Source organism: Muscardinus avellanarius (genome assembly GCF_963383645.1).
Source record: "Muscardinus avellanarius genome assembly, chromosome: 3".
In the NCBI taxonomy this organism is placed as follows: Eukaryota; Metazoa; Chordata; class Mammalia; order Rodentia; family Gliridae; genus Muscardinus; species Muscardinus avellanarius.
In genome coordinates, this window is record NC_137788.1 from 23,274,892 (window position 1) to 23,298,097 (window position 23,206).

At 50.7% G+C, this 23,206-nt stretch overlaps 1 protein-coding gene across 1 annotated transcript in view; it reads left to right on the forward strand.

Annotated features, from left to right (window-relative positions):
- Positions 1-15,702: 15,702 nt before the first annotated feature.
- The window catches only part of OPRD1 (opioid receptor delta 1), a gene marked incomplete at both ends in the record, with an annotated part of 37,806 nt that continues 30,302 nt past the window's right edge, over positions 15,703-23,206 (forward strand). The window contains one exon of the mRNA XM_080692902.1: positions 15,703-15,929. Within this exon, the coding sequence (XP_080549028.1) occupies positions 15,703-15,929 (227 nt within the window). The remainder of the gene's footprint in view (positions 15,930-23,206) is intronic.

The window sequence follows — 23,206 nt, forward strand, 5'->3', positions numbered from 1 at the left end:
GTCCCCGTCCTTCTGCAGCTCATATCCTCATATTGAGAAAACAGACGGGCTCAAGCCAGTCATTGAACAAGATAATTTCAGGTGGTAACAAGTGCTGGGAAGGAAACCAGGAAGTAATGACAGGTTGCAAACAGGTTGATGTGAAGATGGTGTCAGGAGGGGGCGGATGTAATTCAGATGGAGCTCAGGACTGGGGCTGCACAGCTCAAGTACTGCCTGTGCGAGCCGGGAGTGGTGGAGCACGCTTGGAATCCCAGCACTCCGGAGGCTGAGACCAGAGGTTCACCGTTTGCCAACAGCCTCAGCTACTTAGGCCCTCCACAACTTAGTGAGACCCTGTTTCAAAATAAGAATAAAAAATAGTGCAGGGGGTGTAGAGGTTGAATGCCCCTGGGTTCCATCCCCAGACTTGCAAAAAAAAAAAAAAAAAAGAAGAAGAAGAAGAAGAAGAAGAAGAAGAAGAAGAAGAAGAAGAAGAAGAAGAAAAGGAAATGAAAACTACCTTTGCTTGGGCCTGGCACTAGAATATTATTATTAATTATTAGTATTAGTATTAGTATTATTGTAGTGGGGATGGAAGCCAGGGGACTTCTACCTCTGGGCTACACTCCTAGACCTATTTTATATTTTACCTGAAAACAGGGTCTCACTAAGTTGCTGAGAGCCTCACTCAGTAGCTGAGGCTAGCTTCGAACCTGTGCAATCCTCCTGTCTCAGCCTCCCAAGCGCAGGGATTACAAGTGTGCACTACCACACCCTGCTCACCAGCCCTTTTTATTTTTTTGTTTTTGAAACAGGGTCTTGCTGAGTTGCTGAGGGCCTCAATAAATTGCTGAGGCTGGCCTTGAACCTGCAATCCCCCCACCCCTCAGCCTCCCAAGTACTGGGATTATAGGCATGTACCACCACACCTGGCAATAAACACCATTTAAGCACCGGCCATTCAGTGACCAACCTTCCTGGTTTCTTAGGGCCTGAGAAGTTCTGTGGAAACCCAGGAAGGTTCCTGGCAAACCAAGATCCTTGGTCGCCCAGTCTCCTTTGTGCAGGCTAACTGTGAAACCTGAGAATTTAGGGCCTGCGGTGTTCAGGCCCATCACAGTAGCTGCAGAAGGGGAGGCTGATCCCCGGGGAGAGCAGAATAGAGGGGGAGAGAAGAGGCAGAGAGGAGTCCTCCATGCCACTCCTGGCCCTGGAGCCTTCCTGGAATGTGGGAGTCCATTATTTGCAACCAGAATCCTAATTGACAATGTCCATAAGTAACTGGAACCCAGTAAGTGTGCCTCCCCAGAGGTGTCTGCTGTCTGGGGTTCAGCTGAGGCATAGCGAGGAAGTGGCCTGCCTGCTTGGCAACCTCCCCTGGAAAGCCTCCCCCAACCATTGATGCAATCTATGGCCACCAGCTCTCAACCCAACAGCTTTAACGCTTGTCTCATACCACTTACTGCCGCCTGGCTGTCTTCTGTGTCACCTTGCAGACCGCACGGATACCGGTATCATTCATTGTACACTGTGTCTGCACGTCTTTTATAGAAAGTGCTCCAGCCAGCCAGGTGTGGTGGCACAATAATCTCAGCATTCAGGAGGCTGAGACAGGAGGACCGGGTTTGTGGACAGCCTCAGCTACTTAGTGAGGCCCTCCACAACTCAGTGAGACCCTGTTTCAAAATAAAGAATAAAAAATAGGGCTGAGGGTGTAGCTTGGAGGTAGAATGCCCCTGGGTCCCATCCTCAGTACCTCAAAAAAAAAAAAAAAAAAGAAAGAAAGAAAGAAGAAAGGAAGGAAGAAAGAAAGAGAGAAAGAAAGAAAAAGAAAAAAAAAGTGTTCCAGCCAATTGTTACTTGGAAGGTTGAGGCAGGAGGATTGCAAGTTAGAGGTTGACCTTAGCAACCTGTGAAATCCTGTCTCAATAAAATAAATTAATAAAATAGGAGGGGGAAGCAGAGCATTGTGACTCATGCCTATAATTCCAGTACTTAGGAGGCTGAGATAGTAGGATCACAGGTTAAAGATCAGCCTCAGTCCTGGGCGTGGTGGCACACAACAGGAGGATCCGGGTTCGCGGACAGCCTCAGCTACTTAGTGAGGCCCTTTGCAACTCAGTGAGACCCTGTTTCAAAATAAAGAATGAAAATTAGAGCTGGGGGTGTAGTTTGGAGGTAGACTATCCCTGGGTTCAATCCCCAGTACTGCAAAAAAAAAAAAAAAAATCAGCCTTAGCAACTTAGCAAGACTCTTAGCAACCTAGTGAGAGCCTGTTTCAAAACAAAAAAAAAAAAAATGGCCGGGCATGGTGGCACACACTTGTAATCCCCGCACTTGGGAGGCAGAGACAGGAGGATCACACAGGTTCAAAGCCAGCCGCACTGGCTTAAGAGACCCTGTTTAAAAAAAAAAAAAAAATATATATATATATATATATATATGCATGCCTGGGAGTATACCCCGGAGGTAGAAGGGTTTCCAGGAACCCCAGTACCACCAAAAAAAAGGGGGGGCTGGAGGTGTAGCTCAGAAGTAGAACACCTCTGGGTTCAATCCCTAGTGCAAAAAAAAAAAAAAAAATGGCTGAGGGTATAGCTCAGGGGTAAAATGGTCACCTAGCATGGGTCAGGTTCTGGGTTCAATCCCTACTACTATAAAAATGAAAATAAAAAGGAACCTCTCTCTTGTGTGGTACTGTAGTACATAAAGCACTTTCAATTTTATTATCTGATGAGCCTCTAACTCTTCAGAATTTCAGTCTTTATAATCACAGTAGCAGGGACTTCATTTTCATATTTATGTGCTAGGTTGGGGGAAATATCCTTGAGGCTCAGAGAAAATGATTTGTTCAAGATCCCAACTTTATCTGTCACAAAGCTTATCACAGAGCCTTATTTTCAAGCTGCAAACCTGCATTCTCTCAACCCCTATAGAATTGTGGAGCAGAGTACAGGATGCTCAGCCCCTCTCCCAGGTCCCTGTGGTCCCATTCATGTCCTTTGAGACAGCTGGGTCTTGGACCTGACCCCCTGGAAGAGGCAGGCCTCTGGTCACTTGGTGTGGTGGGCTGGCCGGCAGTGGAGCTGGCTCTCTGGAGTTGCCGCGGTTACCATGGCATCCTCCCTGAGCTCCTCTCAGAGGAAACCTGGGGGCGAGCTGTTTTGAAGCAAATGGGGAAAACAGAAAGATTCTCCCACTGATTCAGGCAACTAGCAAACAGCCAGCCCCTCCTAGAAATTTCTTTCCCTGCCTCTCAGGTGTGTCTCAGAGCTGTGGAATCTAATGCCTCCATATCAGAGGTGAGAAAACTGAGGTCCAGGGTGCTTAGCACTTCATACAGAGCTCTCATGCCTTAGCCTGGGGGTCCTTGAAACCAGGGAGACCCAAGTTCCCATCCAGCCCATGTTTCAGTCAACATCCTGACTGCTGTGACCCAGAATACCTGACAGTAACAACTTAGAGGAAAGAAGAGTTATTTGGTCACAGTTCTGGAGATTTCAGGGGTTTCAGTCCACGTTGGGCCAGGTCACATCTGTGGAGCTCAAGGCATGGCAGTGCAAAGCAGAGAGAGAGAGAGAGAGAGAGGAGAGAGAGAGAGAGAGAGAGAGAGAGAGAGAGAGAGAGAGAGAGAGAGAGAGAGAAGAGGTGTGTGTGTCTGTGGACATATTATGTAATCCCAAAACTACATCCTCAGCAACCTACCTCCTCCAGCCACACCCTATCTGCCTAGGTACCACCCAATAAACCCATCACATAGATTAATCCACTGATGAGATCAGAACCCTCATGATTCAATTCTCTCACCTATGAATACCACTACTTGAGCTTTTCCAAGGAATATGCTATGCCCAAACCATAACACCCTGCTCGTACCTTGTGACTTGCTGTAAACCCCTGAACTCCTGTGAGCCTAGGATTCCTCATCTGTGAAAGGGACTAGTGCCCCCTCCCCAAACCAGTTCTCCAAAGAATGACTTCAAGGTGACCATCCACATGTAGTTTTACAAAGTGCCGGCACGTGCGTCGAGGCCAGTGTCCAAGGTCCCACCCCACGAGGGCGAGTATCTGGGACTCAGGGGATGCGAGTTCTGCTCTTGACTCGGTTCTTCCTCTCTCTGGACCGTGGCATCTTTTTCTGTGAACCGAAGGATGCTGGGATGAAATGAAGCCTCAGCTTTCTTTCCAACTGTACAATTCTGTGCTTCCAGTGACAGAATGTGAATCCCAGGGCTCCTACAGCCCGGTGTGTATTTCAGTGTCACCAGGGGCCACCAGGAGGCCAGCACCCTGATGCTGAGCGCCACAGCAGGGAGAGGAGAGAGGCTGTGAGTGCAGGGGCTGGGGCCGGCGCTCAGCTGGTCTCCTGGTGCCCGCCTGTGGTGCAGCGCCCTGCTCGTGCTCTGTGGGCAAGAGAGAGGCAGCGTTAGAGGGAAGGGGGACACCTTGGGAGAGACTCAGGGCTTGCCAGTGGGACCACACGTCTGATGAGGTCAACTAAAAGTAAGTGTGTGTGGGGGGGTGCCGGGGATTGAACCCAGGGGCGTTCTACCTCTGAGCTAAATCCCCAGCCCTATTTAATTTTTATTTGAAAACAAGATCTTGCTAAGCTGGCCTTGAGCCTGCCATCCTCCTGTCTCAGCCTCCCAAGTATCGGGATTACAGGCATGCCTCTATACCTGGCTCAAAAACAAATTTTGGCCCATTATCCTCAGTGTGGAGATGAGGGGTGGGCAGACTCAAGGCTCCAGAGGGTCAGTGCTAGGGATGAAGCAGAACAGGGGGGAGTGGGTCAGTGTTGGGGTGCCAGCAGAGGGGTAGGGAGGAGAGGTTGGCATGGGCTGGAAGGGATTTGCAAAGAAGAAAGAACAGAGATAGGGAAAAGAAGAACTAGCTTGAAAGAAAAATCAGAGCTGGGCATGGTGGTACACACTTGTCATCCCAGTACTTGGGAGGCTGAGATAAGATCATGGGTTCACAGCCAGCCTCAGCTACTTAGTAAGCCCCTCCACAACTTAGTGAGACCCTATTTCAAAATAAAGAATAAAAAATAGGATAGGGGTATAGCTCAGAGGTAGAATACCTCTGGGTTCAATTTCTAGTAGTTCAGGAAGGAAACAAGGAAGGAAGGAAGGAAGGAGGGAGGGAGGGAGGGAGGGAGGAGGGAGGGAGGAGGGAAGGCAGGCAGGCAGGAAGGAGTCAAGCATCTTTCAAAACAGGTCTATTTCTCCCATCCGGCTGGCAGAGGGACTGCATGCATTGGAGATGAACCCGGGCTTCTGGGCCTCACCATCTGCTTCTGACACCTAGGCCTCCATTCCGGAGCTCCAGTTGCTGTGGCGCTGGGGACTCTCCTCTGTCCCTGCCCTGCTGAGAAGTAGTTCACCCTCCAAGTCTCTTCTGCTCTCTTCCTTCATGTTTCACTCAAGAAAGAAGTCCTGCAATTCCATGTGTGAGAATTAACTCCAGGCAAGATCCAGGGACATGTTCCCAACATCAGCTAAATCCTAGGGATGGATAGTCTAAACCTGAGTTTAAGCTTTTTGTTTTTATTTTTATTTATTTATTTTTTGGTGCTGGAGGTTGAACCCAGGGCCATTCTACCTCCTAGTTACTCTCCCAGCCCTATTTTTTATTTTTATTTTTTGTGGTGCTAGGGGTATACCTCCGGGCTATACTCCCAGACCTATTTTATATTTTGTTTGGAAACAGGGTCTCACTAAGTTGCTGAGAGCCTCACTAAGTAGCCGAGGCTGGCTTCAAACCTGTGTGATCTTCCTGTCTCAGCCTCCCAAGCACTGGGATTACAAGCGTGCGCCACCACGTCCGGCTTATTTTTTATTCTTTATACAGGTACATACCTGTAGTCTCATTACTTGGGAGGCTATGGCAAGAGGAACACAGGTTTGAGGCCAGTCTCAGTAACTTAATGAGATCTTTTTTTTAAAAAAACAAAAAATAAGCCCGTTGTAATCTCAGTACTTGAGAGGCTGAGAGAAGAGGATTGCAGGTTCATGGCCAGCTTCAGCTACTTAGTGAGGCCTTCTGCAACTTAGTGAGACCCTGTTTCCAAATAAAGAATAAAAAGTAGGGATGGGGGTGTAGTTTGGAGGTAGAATGCTCCTGGGTTCCACTCCCAGTATTGCAAAAAATATAAATAAATAAAAAATAAAAAAGAGAAAAGAGAAAAAAAGAAAAAAGAGAAAACTGCTGGGGGCCTAGAATGCCCCCCTTGGGTTCAATTCCCTGTACCAATAAATAAAGAAAGAAGGAACGATGGCTGGGTTCATGGTTTATAAAGGAAGAATGGACAGCACTTGGTAGTTGCTTAGAGGTGGGAAAAGAGAGAAAGAGAGAAAGAGGCATGAAGAGGGATTCTCGGGTTTGCAGCTTGAACGACGAGATGGCGGGAGCGGTCCTGTTTCTCTCCCTGATTTGCCGTGTCTGTGGATGTCATCCAGAGTCTCCCGGTGTCTGTCTTCCTCACCCATATAAATGAAGATAGTGAAACGTGACCTCCCCATCACAGCACTTACTCTGCATACGTAAGTGGTTATTACTTTATGGTTATCTTTGAGGTCCTCCTCCCTCCTGGGACTCCCAGATGGAGCCAGACTGAAAAGCAACCCGGGGAGATGCGAGGCAAGCAGCGCTGTATTTCCCATCAGGCAGATCTGTCTCCTTGGCAGGTGGGAGCCACATTCCCACGTACTAAATTGCTAATAGCTTCCCCAGGGATTCCTTTCTGCGCTGACTCCTTCTGTGATCTCTGTTTCCCTAACTGCTGACGCCTTCTGAAGCCCGTGTTGGATCAGGATTTCCCACCCAGTCTTGTTTTGGTTTGGGTTTCCCCCCTGAAGTCCAGGATAGAGAGATGCCCGGAGTAGAGCTTAAAATTCCGTCTCCTGACTTGGGCATGGTGGCGCATGACTATAATCCCAGTACTTGGGAGGCTGAGACAGGGGGAATCACAGGCTTGAGGATAGCCTCAGTAACATAGTGAGGCCCTCAGCAACCTGCAGAGACCCTGTTTCAAAACAAAAGGTAAGCCGGGCATGGTGGCACACACTCATAATCCCTGCACTTCGGAGGCTGAGACAGGAGGATCGCGCAGGTTCGAAGCCAGCCGCACTGGTTTAAGAGACCCTATTTCCAAATAAAATATAAAATAGGTCTGGGAGGGTAGCCTGAAGGTAGAAGGCCCCTGGGTTCCATCCCCAGTACCAGCACCACCAACAACAAAAAAAAGCAAAAGGTAAAAAAGGTTGGAGGTAGCCGGGCAGGGTGTGGTGGCGCACACTTGTAATCCCCGCGCTTGGGAGGCTGAGACAGGAGGATCGCACAGGTTCGAAGCCAGCCTCAGCTACTGAGTGAGGCTCTCAGCAATTTAGTGAGACCCTATTTCCAAATAAAATATAAAATAGGTCTGGGAGTATAGCCTGGAGGTAGAAAGCCTCTGGGTTCCACCCCCAGTACCACACACACACACACACACACACAGAAGGTTGGAAGTAGAGCTCACAGGTAAAATGCCCTGGGCTCAATGGCCAGTACCACAATAACAACTCAGGTTAAATGTTCAATCAGAGAGAGAGAGAGAGAAGAGAGAGAGAGAGGAAGAGAGAGAATCTTTGTTTATTGTCCACATAGGAGAAGTTCACATAAACTTGGCATGTATAATTTCACCCCCAGCCCCAGCCCTATTTTCTTTTTCCTTTTCTTTTTTTTTTTTTTTTTTTTTGTGTGTGTGTGTGGTACTGAGGATGGAACCGGGGCATTGTACCTCTGAGCTACACCCCCAGCCCTATTTTTTATTCTTTATTTTGAAACAGGGTCTTAGTGAGTTGCAAAGGGCCTCACTAAGTAGCTGAGGCTGTCCTCGAACTGCAATCTTCCTATTTTAGCCTCCTGAATTCTGGGATTACAAGTGTAAGCCACCATGCCCGGCTCTCAGTCCTATTTTTAATTCTTTTTTATTTTGAAACAGGGTCTCATTGTGTTGCAAACAGCCTCACTAAGTAGCTGAGGCTGTTCAGGAACCTCGATCCTTCTGTTTCAGCCTTCCAAATTGCTGGGATTACAAGCATGTGCCACCAAGCCCGGCTTCGCTCATAATTTCTTTTTCTTTCTTTCTTTCTTTTTTATTTTTTGCAGGTGTGGGGATGGAACCCAGGGACATTTGACCTCTGAGCTACACCCCTGCCCTATTTTTTATTCTTTATTTTGAAACAGGGTCTCACTAAGTTGCAGAGGCCTCACTAAGTAGCTGAGGCTGTCCGCGAACCCGTGATCTTCAGGTCTCAGCCTCCCGAATGCTGGGATTACAAACATGCACCACCACACCCGGCTTCATAATTTCTTTCTTTCTTTTCTTTTCTTTTTTTTTTTTTTTTTTTTTTTTAGTACTTGAGATGGAACCCAGGGACATTCTACATTTGAGCTACACCCCAGCCCTATTTTTTATTCTTTATTTTTGAAACAGGGTCTCACTGAGTTGCAAAGGGCCTCACTAAGTAGCTGAGGCTGTCTACAAACCATGATTCTCCTTCCTCAGCCTCCTGAATGCTGGGGTTACAAGTATGTGCCACCACGCCCAGCAGCTCATAACTTTTTTTTTTTTTGCCGGTCTGAGGATGGAACCCAGGGGTATTTAACCTCCAAGCTACACACTGTGCCCTATTTTTTTTTATTATTTTATTTGAAACATGGTCTCACTAAGTTTTGGAGGGCCTCACTAAGTAGTTGAGGCTGTCTGTGAACCACGATCCTCCAGTCTCAGCCTCCTGAATGCTGGGATTACAAGCGTGTGCCATCACGCCCAGCAGCTTATAACTTTTTTTTTTTTTTTTTGGTGTAACTGGGGTTCCTGGAAGCCTTTCTACCTTTGGGCTACACTCCTAGACTTATTTTTATTCGGAAACAGAGTCTCTTAAGACAGTGAGACTGGCTTTGAACCTGAGCGATCCTCCTGTCTCTGCCTCCCAAGCGCAGGGATTACAAGTGTGCGCCACCACGCCCAGCAGTTTATAACTTTTTGCTGATGTATTTTCTTAAGGGAGGAATGGTTTCGCCCATCTCATCGTTGTCCAGCCTGTGACTATGCAGCCTTTCCATTTACCCAATCCTCTGCCCTTCTGCCCCTCTCCACTTCATGGACAGGGTAACTAAGGCTCAGAGAAGTAAGAAGACTCTTCAGTCTTTTTGTGTCTACCAGAGTTCCTACCACAGCATCTGTACATCTGTACCAAGGAGGGATTCAAAACATATCATGGAAGGCAATTTTTAAAAAATCTTCTCAGAGTCGGGCATAGTGGCACCTGCTTGTAATCCCAGCGCTTGGGAGGCTGAGACAAGAGGATCAGAGGTTTGCAGCCAGCCTCAAATTCTTAGTGAGGCCCTCTGCAACTTAGTGAGAGCCTGCTTCCAAATAAAAAAATAAAATAGGTCTGGGAGTATAGCTTGGAGGTAGAACACCCCTGGGTTCAATCCCCAGCACCCAAAACAAAACAAAATAAAACTCTTCTCAGAAGCCTGGGTTTGGGATGGGAAGAAGGGGTGGAGGCAGATGCTGCAGACACTTGATTGCGGTGGGGCCCAGGCAGGGGAGGCCCCAGTGCTGTGCCAAGGAGTGTTAGTAGACTTTTTCTGGGGTACTGGAGGTTGAACCCAGAGGCATTCTATCTTCAAGCCACACCACCAGCCTTATTTTATTTTTTATTTGGAAACAGGTCTCACTTAGTTGCTGAGAACCCACCCCCCACCCCAAATTGCTGAGACTGGCCTTGAGCCTGCGATGCTCCTAACTCAGACTCAGCCTCCCAGGAACTGGGATCATAGGTGTGCGCCACCACACCCGGCTCAGTAGACTCTGATGATCACAAAAGTCAAGTGGGAAGTGGTGAGCTGGAAATTAGCATTTCAGTTCCAAATAAGATGACAGTCTATTACGTAAAGGTTTTTAGTTGCTTAGAGGAGTTCTTAGGTCTGCATTAAGCTATATCTGCTGCTTCCTTCATCAAAATAGGAACTTGACCCAAGCTGGAATTCAGCTTCTTTCTTCCTCCTTTTCCTTCTCCACCTCCTCCATCCTTCATCCTCCCTCCTCCTCCTCCTCCTTTTTTTTTTTTTTGTGGTACTGGGAATGAAACCCAGGAATATTCTACTTCTGACCTCCACCCCCAGTCCAATTTTTTATTCTTTATTTTGTAACTCAAATAAAGTTGTAAATTTTATTTGCAACTCACTGAGTTGCAAAGAGCCTCAGTAAGTAGCTGAGGCTGTCTCCCAACCAAGATCCTCCTGTCTCAGCCTCCCAAATGCTGGGATTACAAGCGTGCGCCACCATGGCCGGTTTATTTTTTTGTTTTGAAACAGGTTTTTGCCAGGTTGATGAGAGTCTTGCTAAATTGCTGAGACTGTCCTTGAACCTATGATCTTCTGTCTTAGTCTCCCAAGTATTGGGATTAGGAACTGAGTTAATTGCTCATCCAGTGAGGAGCCAACGACTGCATCACAGTGGGGTAGAGAAATGCCCAGACCTAAGCACAGTGCTACATACCTGGAATCCCAGTATTTGGGAGGTTAAGACAGGAGGATTGCAGGCTTGAGGAGAACTCAGCAACTTAGCGAGGCTCTCAGCAACTTAGTGAGACCTGTTTCAAAATAAAAAATAAAATAGGCCTGGGATCTGGTCTAGTTGGAGATCTGACCAGTGAAGATTTTTTTTTTTTTTTTTTTTTTTTTTTTTGCGGGTCCGGGGATGGAACCCAGGGGCGTTTGACCTCCGAGCTATAGCCCCTGCCCTAGTTTTTATTCTTTATTTTGAAACAGGGTCTCTCTAAGTTGTGGAGGGCCTCACTAAGTAGCTGAGGCTGTCTGTGAACTGTGATCCTCTGGTCTCAACCTCCCGAATGCTGGGATTACAAGTGTGCGCCACCACATCCGGTTTACCAGTGAAGATTTTATGGAGGAATTATATTTAAACTTGAAGGATGGATATTAATGGCACTTAGTGAGGAAGTGGCCTGGCCTTCCATATGGAAGGAATAGAATATGCAGATATCCTGAGGCAGCCAGATATAGTTTTTCAGGTCTGTAATCTCTGTTTGGGAAGTTGAGACAGAAGGATTGCAGGTTTAAGGTCAGCCTTAGCAACTTAGTTTGAGGTCAACTTCAGCAACTTGGTGAGACCTTGTTTCAAAATAAAAGTAAGCTGGAAGCTGGGCATGGTGGCACATGATTGTAATCCCAGCATTTGGGAGGCTGAGACAGGAGGATTGCAGTTCATGGACAACCTAAGCTCCTTAGAGAGGCCCTTTGCAACTCACTGAGACCCTGTTTCAAGAATGGAAAATAGGGCTGAAGGTATATCTCAGAAGTAGAATGCCCTTGGGTTCCAACCCAAGTACTGAAAAAAAAAATACAAAAAAACCCCCCAAAATTAAAAAGTAAAAGAGCTGGACATGGTGGCTCTGCACACCTGTAATCCCAGTATTTGGGAGGCTGAGACAGAAGAATCACAGGTTCACAGTCTCAGCAACTTAGTGAGATCCTGAGCACCATAGCAAGACTCTGTTTCAAAATAAAAAGATAAAATAATAGCCGGGCATGGTGGTGCACGCTTGTAATCCCAGCATTTGGGAGGCTGAGACAGGAGGATCATAGTCGAGGACAGCCTTAGCTATTTAGTGAAGCCCTTTGCAACTCAGTGAGAACCTGTTTCAAAATAAAGAATAAAAGCCAGGCCTGGTGGCGCAGGCTTGTAATCCCTGTGCTTGGGAGGCTGAGACAGGAGGATCACACAGGTTGGAAGCCCAGCCTCAGCTACTTAGTGAAACTCTCAGCAACTTAGTGAGACCCTGTTTCCAAATAAAATATAAAATTGGTCTGTGAGTATAGCCTGGAGGTAGAAAGCCCCTGGGTTCCACTCCTAGTACCACCAAAACAAACAAACAAACAAACAAACAAATGAAGAAACATAAAATGAATTTATAAAAGGTATAGATGAACAAATAAGGTGACCTGAGGGGATGGGAGGGGGGAAGAGGGTAATTCTTTAATGTTCATGATGTACATTAACAAACATATCAAAGCCAATCACTAAGCCAAACATCAGGAGGGTGGGGGAAGGGGAGGGAATGGGGAGGGAATTGGGTGAGGGCTAATTGGGCGATATATGCCTCTACCATCTTGTTCTCCATTAAGATGTATGACTACAATGCATCAATAAAAAGTAATAAATAAATAAATAAATAAATAAAAAGGGCTAAAGGTGTAGCTCAGAGGTAGAATGTTCTTGGTTTCCATCCCCAATATCAAAAAAAAAAAAAAAAAAAAAAGATAAAATAGTGCTGTGGGCATAGTTTAGAGGTAGAATACCCTTAGGTTCAATCCCTAGTACCATACACACACACACACACACACACACACACACGATTAAAAATAAATAAATAGCCAGGTGTGGTGGCACACGGTCCTAATTCCCGCGCTTGGGAGGCGGAGACAGGAGGATCATGTAGGTTCGAAGCCAGCCTCTCTGGCTTAAGAGACCCTGTTTCCAAATAAAAATATAAAAATGGGTCTGGGAGTGTAGCCCGGAGGTAGAAGGGTTTCCAGGAACCCCAGTACCACCAAAATAAATAAATAAATAAATATTAAAAAACAAATAGAAAATAGAAAATAAAGCTGGGCGTGGTGGTGCACGCTTGTAATTCCCGTGCTTGGGAGGCAGAGACAGGAGGATCACGCAGGTTCGAAGCCAGCCTTGCTGGCTTAAGAGACCCTGTTTCCAAAAATAAAATAGGTCTGGGAGTGTAGCCCAGAGGTAGAATGTCTTCCAGGAACCCCAATACCACCAAAAAAAAAAAAAAAAAACCTCCAAAAAACAAAAAATAGAAAAAAGGTGTTTGGAGGTAGAATGCCCTTGGGTTCAATCCCCAGTACAAAAAAAAAAAAAAAAATTCTTTTTTGAGGTAGGAAAACACTTGGTTTGTCAAAGACGGCCAGAACTCTGGTAAAGTTGTCGTTTGAATTGGGCATGGTGGCAAATGCCTGTAATCCCAGGATTTGGGAGACTGAGACAAGAGGATCGTAGGCTTGAAGGCAGCCTTAGCAAGTAGTGAGACTCTCATCAACCTAGCGAGACCTTGTTTCCAAATAAGAAATGAAATGGGCCTGGGAGCGTAGCGCAGAGATATAATGCCTCTGGGTTCAATCCCCAGAGCCTCCCCCACAAAGTTGCCCTTTCTTTCTCCCAATTTTTCTCCCCTGGCACCAGAAACATCTCTGAGGATAGCAGTCTGTTTGGGGTGGGGTGGTTTGGCAACATGTGACCTCAGCAAAGCTCTTCTGTCTCATGAGCTCTTCTGTCTCATGGTCCAGTGGGAAGCCTTGGACAGCCGCCCGGGAGGATGGAGAGAATGGAGAGGAGGGTGAGCTTGGAAAGTCTGGCTTTGTTCTTGTGAGGAAGGACAAGAACCTCAATAGGGGTCTCACCCCAGAGGGTGATATGAGTGGGGAAGGGGGGACCCTTGCCCAGACACTTAAGAGCCAAGAACACTGCCTCAGAGCCTGGAGCTCAGGAACCCCAACATTGTCACACTCCAACCCCTTGGGATCCAAAGAGCATCTCTTGAGTGCTCCCGATGCCCCACCCAGTCCTCCCCTGGGTGCAGGGATCAGTCAGACCTGGTGCCTCCAAGGAAGCCAGCTCAGATAGAAACTGTAGCCATGTGGGATGAACTGGGGCCAAGTCTCAGCGTTCTTATCTGTAAAGTGAGCAATAAAACTAGCATCTACTCCAAAGTGTTAATGCCTAGATAGAACACTTGTTACAGTTGCCTGGAGCAGAGTGATATTTGGCAGAGAGAGTGTTCTGGAAAGGCTGGGCATCCCAAGGAAAATGACTGCACTGGATCTGGGCTGGTCAGGTCAGGCAAGGGGTGCAGGAGGATAAACTAGCCCCATGCCGCCCTCCCTTCTGGCCCTACAGCAGTCAGAGTGGGCCTTAAGGTGCCCTTGAAGACCCTGCCCACTGCCTGATTCCATTCTCCCTCTTGTCCTCTGGCAACAGGACCTTTGCAAGATGTGGTTTCTTCATCAGAAATCCCCACATCCCCGGTGTTGTTTCCTCAGGGAAGCTGTCCTGCTCTCTGGATTTTGTAAAGCCCCCGCCCCTTTCCTCAGCTTGAGTTATTGTCTTCACCAGTGTGATGGAGGATGGCTTCTCTCCCCCCAGTGCTTTAACACCAGGAAGTAGGAGCTGCACCTGGTTTTGAGCACCAGTGGACCCCAGTGGCACCCGGCTCTTATAATAAGCTCTCAAATACTTGTGAATGAATTGGGCGCGAAAAAAAAAAAAAAAAGCATAGTTAAGAATTGTGTGTGTGTTTCTGGTACTGGGGATTGAACCCAGGAGCATTACACCCCCAGTCCTTTTTTTTTTTTTTTTTTTTTTTTTTTTTTAGTACTGGGATGGGATGGCACCCAGGGGCATTCTACCTCTGAGCTACACCCCCAGCCCTATTTATTTTTTATTTTTTTTATTTTGAAACAGGGTCTCACTAAATTGCAGAGTGCCTCACTAAGTAGCTGAGGCTGTCAGAGAACTACAATCCTTCTGTCTCAGCCTCTTAAGTACTGGGATTACAAGCATGCACAACCATGCCAGGTCTCCTCGAGCCCTTTTTATTTTGAAACAGGGTTATGCTAAGTTGCTGAGGCTGGCCTCAAACCTGCTATCCTCCTGTTTCAGCGTCCCAAGTACTGGGATTACAGGCATGTGCCACAGACACCAGCTTAATAGTAGTTACATGGTGCACTTATGGTGTTCCCGGCACTGAACTATTTTTTTTTAAGTTTCACATGTTTATTATGGCACTAACCTACCAGTATAGAATATAGAAACAAAGTGAAAAAAAATCAGATTTTTCAATTAAACGTGTCCAACTGTCCCGACAGTGGTGGCCTCTCAGCTTGCTGCGTTGAGATGGCAGGGACCCCTGACGGCGGAGACTGCAAGAACTCTCAAGTGCGGTTCTTGTCCGGGTCTTCTCCTGGAACCCTACCTGATTTTATTACAAGTTTTCATCTGAGTCTTGAGGGCGTGGGACGATTTTGCTTTTGTTTCTTGGCCCGGGAATCGCTTGAACCTGAAAGTCTCTCGAGAAGACCTTGTGAGGGGCCGAGTGGTGGAGAAGAGACAGCCGAGGGGTTTTGTTTTGGGTTAATTTCTTTTCTTTTCTTCTGCTGTACAGGGAACCCAGGGGCACGCTACTTCTGAGCTACATGCCCTCTTGGCCCTATTTTATTTTTAATTTTGAGACAGGGTCTCGAGCCCGCAGTCCTGTCTCACCCTCCCTAGCCGGGGGATTGCAGGCGAGCGCCGCGGCACCGGGGGCCAGCCGAGGTCTGGGCTGGGCACGGTCCCGCGCTCCCCCAGAGATGGCGAGCCTTCCCATCTTTTACTGCTGAAGAGGAGGATGCACTTGGGGGCGGCCAGGCGACCTGCCCCCGCCCCGGACTCGCGGGGTCTCGGCGGCGGGGCGCCCAGCCCGGCGGAGCCTGGAGGGGCGGAGGCCGCGGCTGCAGCGCCGCCCCCGGCCGCCCCGGGCCACGTGGTGCGCGGCGGGCGCGTCCGGGGCGCCGAGGGCGGCGGCGGTCCGGCTGCGGGTCCTGCGCCCAGGGCGCACGGCGGAGAGGCCCGCGCTGGGGAGGGCGCCATGGAGCCCGCCCCCGCCGGCCGCGCCGAGCTGCCGCCCGCGCTGCTCGCCAACGCCTCGGACGCGCCCCCCGGCGCCCTCCCCAGCGCGGGCGCCAACGCGTCGGGGCCGCCGGGCGCACGGAGCGCCTCGCCCCTCGCCCTGGCCGTCGCCATCACCGCGCTCTACTCGGCCGTGTGCGCCGTGGGGCTGCTGGGCAACGTGCTGGTCATGTTCGGCATCGTGCGGTGAGTCCGGGCCGCGTCCCTTGGGGAGGGGGCCGCAGGGTCGGGTCGGGTGTGAGTGTGCGTGTGCGTGTGCGTGTGCGGGCCCGCGCTCGCCGAGCCACCCAGCATCTCGTCCTCCGCGTCGGGGCGGTGGGACAGTTTGGCAACAGTTTGTGTGTCCGCCACACTTTGCCAGTGGGTGGTTGTCGGGGTGGGTGTGCGTTTAGCCTCAGCCTCCCCGCCGGAGGCTCCGCGGACCCGGGCGGGGACCTCGGGCGGGGACGGCCGAGCGCGGGTCCTGCGCGCCCCGGGCCAGGGCCGAGCTGAGTCCGCCTCGGGTGGGGACGCCTGGCCGGGCACGCTCGGAGTCCGGTGTTGGGATCGCGCTGCTGGTGTGTGCTCGGTCTCAACAGTCCGTTTGTAACTCTCCCCCTGGGCGAACGTGCAACGCGGCTGCCACACTGAATGCCGAGCCTCCGAGACCCCAGGGGGGAGGGCATCCAAAGGGGCTTTGGGCACGGTGTTTGCGCGGCCACCCCACGCTGCGGGCGGTGGAGAGCCCGAGGCTCCCGGTTGCAGTGGGCAGTGGCCTGGCCGTCCAGTGGGTTCTCTGCTCTGGAGCTCTGGATGTGGTTTGGAGAGGACTCAGACCCTCCCCCAAAGGCCCCCCACCGTTGCCTTTTCCCTTTCTCTGAGGGTTTCCCCTGTCAAGGGCAGAGCCTTCTCTTCCATAGGACTGGAGTTTGTGCCTTTGCCCTCCAAGTGAGGTTCTTTTCTTGACATGTGTGGATAATGCTGGGGTCTTCTCATTCTCCCCAGAAATAGCCCCCCACCCACCCACCCCTGCCAGCTCCAACAGGGGCACAAGAGTTGGAAGGAATCTCCTGTCCTTACACAAGAAACATGTGTGATCTTTGCAGCTAGCTGGAATTGGGTCTTACATGTTGGTCAACAGGGGGACAGTCCCCAGCCTCTCTGGGCTGTGGCGTCACCAGGCAGGGCTGAGGGCAGTTCCTGGACTCAGAGGTTAGAGACGGGAACTGGTCACAGCCCACACTTAAGCTCAGGCCTCATTCCTCCCGTCTCACCTGCCTCAGTTTCCCTAGGAAAGAATAGAGAACCAGGCTCGTTGGCTGGAAAGTATGAGTGCCAGAGTGTGGGGCCGAATGTGGTGCGGGGCATTGGATGGAGCATGTGAGTGTCGGGCTTTGACCTTGATGGCCTCTGTGCTCCCCTAGGGAGAGCGGAGAGGTTGAGAGTTTTCCTGTGTTTTCAGTGACTCATCGCCAGCCACAGAGGGAACGCTCCCCTCGGTGCAGGGAGGGCTGATCTTGGCTTTGTGTTTCTGCCAGCGGTTCTCCCTGCTCTGGGGGCTCAGGCTGGGCCTGAGGATTGATCCGTGTTGAGCCACGATGGCTGTGTGACTCGGGCACATCGCTTTGCTTCTTTGTGACTATCTCATCTGTAGAGTGGGGTGAAAATAGACCTCCTTAGAAGAGTTGTTGCGAGGTGTCAATGAGAAAGCGTGTAACATGAGGCTGGCCCGGTGCCTGGACCCAGTAAGTGGGAACTGTCTGCACAGAGAGGAGGAGGAATTTTCCAGATCCTGCAGAAACAAGTGTCGGTTAAAGAACGGTGTGTGAGGGAGGCATTCCTCCTGAGGAGTCTGGGTTCCTGGCAGGAGCGCTTTCTGGAGGGGACCTCGGAGGGCAAGTCTGGGAACAGCAGAGTGTGTGTTCCCATTTCCAGCCGTCTCCCCAGGGCTTTCTGGCTGCTGGGCTGATGAGCACAGTTTCCCACTACCCCTGAGCAAGGGGGGCCTCCCCCTTCTCGGGGTCCACTGGGGAGATTCCAGGCTCAGCCTGCTAGGTGCATTCCCATCCAGTCTTTGGGAAATTGCCTCGTCAAATGTATGCAAATTGGTGGAGCTGGCCCCAGAGGTTTCTGCGTTGCTAAGACACTTCTCTGGCCAGCCCACAGTATGATAACTATCTCTGGGTCTGAATGATTTAATCCTTACCTACAACCCCATTCAGGAGGCATTACAATTATCGATTATCGTTACCATTGAACTCATTTTACAGATAAAAGGAACCTGTGGCTCAGAGAGAGGACAGGTGATTTATTATTCTCAGTCACCATAGCCAGCGTCAGACCCAGACAGAGAACCCTCTCCAGAGCTGGAGTGGGGACAATTAAAGCATTGTGTAGAAGAAGGGTGGCTGAGCCCGGTGTGGTGGCGCAGGCTTGTAATCCCAGTACTTGGGAGGCTGAGACGGGAGGATCGCGGTTCGCAGACAACCTCAGCTACTTAATGAGCCCTCTACAACTTAGTGAAACCCTGTTTCAAAAATAAGAATAAAAATAGGGCAGGGGGTGTAGCTCAGAGGTAAATGCCTTTGGGTTCCGTCCCCAGACCTGCAAAAAAAAAAAAAAAAAAAAAAAAAGGAGGAGGAGGGTGGCTGAATTCTGTCCCTACTCTTATCCTCAGAGTGTGATGAAGAACTGAGGGCCAGGATCCAGGATCCTGCATTTTATTCAGCCTGTGCAATATATGTGTGTGTGTGTGTGCGTGTGTGTGTGTGTGTGTGTGTGTGTGTGTGTGTATACACATATGTTGTGGTACTGGATATTGAACCCAGGGGCATTCTGCCTCCAAGCTACACCCCCCAGCCTCCCCCCCTTTTTTTTGCGGGTCTGGGGATGGAGCCCAGGTGCATTCGACCTCCGAGCTACACCCCCTGACCTATTTTTTATTCTTTATTTTGAAACAGGGTCTCACTGAGTTGCGGAGGGCCTCACTAAGTAGCTGAGGCTGTCCGTGAACCATGATCCTCCTGTCTCAGCCTCCCAAATGCTGGGATTACAAGTGTGCGCCACCATGCCCAGCTGCCACCAGCCCCTTTTATTTATTTATTTATTTATTTATTTATTTATTATTTTTGTGGTACTGGGAGTGGAACCCAGGTGCTTTTCTACCTCCGGGCTATACTCCCAAACCTTTTTTTTTTTTTTTTTTTTGGTGGTACTGGGGTTCCTCGAAACCCCTTCTACCTCCGGGCTACACTCCCAGACCTATTTTTATACTTTTTTTTTTTTTTTAATTTGGAAACAGGGTCTCTAAAGCCAGGTGGCTGGCTTCAAACCTGCTTGATCCTGCTGTCTCCACCTCCCAAGCATGGGGGGGATTACAAGCGTGCACCACTACTCCTGGCCCAGACCTATTTTTATACTTTATTTGGAAACAGGGTCTCACTAAGTTGTTGAGAGCCTCACTAAGCAGCTAAGGCTGGCTTTGAACCTGTGCAATCCTCCAGTCTTAGCCTCCCAAGCGCTGGGATTACAAGTGTGAGTCACCACGCCCAGCTCCCTTTTATTCTTATATTTGAAATAGGATCTCACTAAGTTGTTGAGGCTGGTCTCGAGAACCTGTGATCCTCCTGTCTTTGCCTTCCAAGTCCTGGATTACAGGTGTGTGCCCCCACACCTGGCTCATTTCAGTCTTTTGAGAGCTGACACCACTTTCCCTCTTTCCTCAATGCACAGGAGTGTCCATGGGACTCCCTGGAACTAATTCTTTGTTTCTTTACACAGAGCCCCTCCCTGTTCTCCGAGGAGGGCGCAGTGGTCTAAGAGGCTCGGATCTCATTTCAGCCTCGCCCCAGCGCCGGATGCATTGCTGTTATTCCCAGAGCTTCCGAGAGGTGAAGCAGCCAGCCCACAGACACAGCACACAGCCAGGTCTTTCAACTCTCTTATGTCTGGTTCAGAGCCCACCATGTACCCTGCTTCCCTGCCCCGCGGGTCCTCTGGCTCTTGCTTTGCGTTCCAAACTGCCTGAACTCGGGACTGATGGGCAGGATTCATTCAATCACTCATTCATTTAACCAATCCCCTGGTTCGATGAATTGGTTATACCTGGTCCTGCATGGGGTGCCGGGGAATCACAGGTGGACCAGTCTTTAAGGAGGGTAGAACATCTTTTCTCCACCCTGGACTGCTCTTTCTCCACTGCTCTTGGGGTTTTGCAGAAGTTTGCCCCAAGAGCTGGGTGTGGGAGGCTGAGAAGGAGGGTCCCAGGTTTGAGAACAGCCTCATCAAGTAGTGAGCCTTTCATCAACCTAGCCAGACCCTGTTTCAAAATAAAAATAAAATAGGTTCTTGCCGGGCGTGGTGGCGCACGCTTGTAATCCCCGCGCTTGGGAGGCAGAGACAGGAGGATTGCACAGGTTCAAAGCCAGCCGCGCGCGCTGGCTTAGGAGACCCTGTTTCCAAAATGAAAATGTAAAAATAGGTCTGGGAGTGTAGCCCAGAGGTAGAAGGGCTTCCAGGAACCCCAGTACTACCAAATAAATAAATAAATAAATAAATAAAAATAAAATAGGGCTGGGGGCATGGCTTGGAGGTAGAATGCCTCTGGGTTCAATCCCTAGTACCATACACATACAAAAAGAAAGAACTTTGCCCCCAGATAGCTGTCCTGTCCTGAGCTTGTCTTCCTTCATTCCCAAGGATAGCAGCCTAAAATGCATGGGCTTAGCCAGGCATGGAGGAATGGTGGCACACATCTGTAATCCCAGCACTTGGGAGGCTGAGACAGGAGGATCACAGGTTCGAGCACAGCCTCAGCAACATAGTGAAACTCTCAGCAGCCTGCCTGCCTCTACCTCCCTGGGTCCTTGTTTCAGCAATTTCATCCCCTGATGTCCCCCCAGCCCTCTCCCTCCCTCTCTCCAGCCCCATCCTCCCTCCGTGCCCACCTCAGGCTGTGAACTTCTTTGCCCCTGATCTCTCCTCAGCCTGGTCTCTTCTGACTTTTCTCCCTGTGTCCAGTGCTGGCTCTGCCGCCTGCCAAGGTCTTCAGCACGTTGGCAGGTCTCACGGCAGCATCTCTGTGTCTTCTTCTGTAAAGCACATGTATCTCCTGGCTGCCTAGGTCCTACAGACCGGAGAGGGTGATGTTGGTAAAGCCTCACATGTCCCCTGCCATCCCAGGCGACCGCGGCGCATGGCAGAGCCAGGCGGCATGGCTGTGGCAGAGTCGCAAAAGATGAGTGAGGGTCCCGCTTGCCCCCTCTGTTTACTGCTGAGGTGCCGGGGCTGCTGGGATAGGTGTGCACATGTTAGCTTTGCAGGACTGGGAGCACGAAGCCCCCGGCCAGGTGTCAGAGTCCCAGCACACGCTTCTGGCCTTCAGGGCTCCTGTCGTCTTCCCGGGTTGGGTTGGGACCCGGTTTCTCCAGGCTGGGAGGGGAGGGACTCCTCCGAGAAGACGCAGAGCACTGGTAAAGGTCATGCCTAGGAGTCAGGTGGTGCCCGTCTCAGCCCTGGCTTTGGGCAACAGCATAACCTCCCTGAGCCTCATTCCTCATTTGGAAAACTGGGGTGATCGTGATAGGTTATTGGGAGGACTAAATGGGGTGATGTAGGTGAAGACCTGAGCACAGTCCCTGGTGCATAGTAGGCCCTCCCTCCACTTGTCCCAGTGCCCTGCAGCTGCTGCAGCTGGGCCGGGTGGGTGCTTGTTGAGACCTGGTTGTCTGCATTCCCCACCTCGGGCCCTTGATCTGCATGGGCAGCAGTTAGTCAGTCAACAAGCATTTGCTGGCACTGACCCTTACCAGGCCTGTCTAGCCTCAACTCCTGTTGCCCAGACTCTCAGCCTAAGCCTCAGGCTCCTGCCACAGCCACGCCGGGAGCCCTTGGTTGGTTAGTGATAACTTCAGAGCAGCTTTCTGAGGCTGTGGGACCCAGGGCAGGGACCTGACCCAGCCAGAGGAGAGGACAGCGGGGCTGAGTCCTGAGGGGCAGCTGCAGATGGCTGTGTGGAGAGGCGGGGGTGGAGCATTCCAGACTGAAAGAGCAGTAGGAGCGATGGAAGGTCCAGCAGGAAGTGGAGAGGGGCAGGGAGGCCAAGCTGAGCGCCAGGGCCTGTGGCTTCAGGTGCAAAGCAGGCGTCCTCCTGCCATGGTTTGCAAGAGCACCGCTGTGTACTGTGCTTCCCGGGCCGGCTTACTTCCTGCCTTCCAGAACTCTCCAGGGGATGCAGATGTGGGCGGAACTCCATGGGCTGGCCTCCGGTCATTGGATGAGGGCATTCTGGGAGGACCAGAGTGGCTGTTAGAGGCTGGAGATTGTGTGGAGGCGTTAGCTGCCAGTGTGGATGTGGGCACTGAGTCTGGACAAGTCCTTGGGTCCCATGGGAAGACTGGGCATGCTGGGGAAGTGACTCATAGGCCAAAGGGAAGAGGATTGGGAACAATCTGTGCAGAATGGTGTTTAAGAAGATGGACTTGGCTGGGTGTGGTGGTGCATGCTTATAATTCCAGTACTTGGGAGGCTGAGACAGGAGGATTGCAGGTCTGCAGCCAGCCTCAGCAACTTTGTGAGGCCCTCTGCAACTTAGTGAGATCCTGTTTCAAAATAAAGAATAGGATGGATGTGATGGCGCACGCTTGTAATCCCAGCATTCGGGAGGCTGAGACAGGAGGATCACGGTTCACGGATAGCCTCAGCTACTCAATGAGGCCCTTTGTAACACAGTGAGACCCTGTGTCAAAGTAAAGAATAAAAAATAGGGCAGGGGTGAAGCTCAGAGGTAGAATGCCCCTAGGTTCCATCCCTAGTTGCGGGGGAGGGGGGTGGGGGGGTGCGGGATGTTCGATGGATTTGGCGTGGGGGTGGGTTGCCTGGGACAGACTCAATGTGGGGAAACTGGAGAGGCATGGGAGGAGCTGTGACCTTGAAAGGTCAGGAGACCCTGGCCTCAGGGCAGGGCTGCCTGGCCTAACTGGAAGGCCCACCAGGCAGAGAGCAGGCCACAGCCCTGGCCTTGCCTGGAGCTGCCACTTCCCTGGTCTCCAGTTCATTCCCTGGGGAGTGTGGTGACTCACGCTGGGATGAGTTGGAGGAGTCGCAGAGGACACAGCGCGTGCCAGAGGCGGCTCCACGGGCGCTCTCCCCGCTCCTCCTCAGAGGGAGCCAGTGCCGATCGCAGCAAGCGGGGTTAGTCAAGACTCCAGCCCGGCTCTTTGTGGCTCCAGAACCATTCAGCGTCCACCTGCCTCAGGTGGACGCATGGGGCCTGGAGGCCGGAGCTGGGATGTCTGTGTGGAGGAGGAGGAGCCGGGTGGGGAAGAGGGCAGACTGCTGTCTGCGGAGCTCTGCGGGCTCGATGTGCAGAAGCTGTGGCTGAGGCCTGGGAGTGGAGCAGACTGCACTGGAGCCGCCGCTCTGCAGAGACGCTTACTGAGACGCTCTGCAGAGACGCTTACTGAGAGAATGAGTTCAAGCAGTAC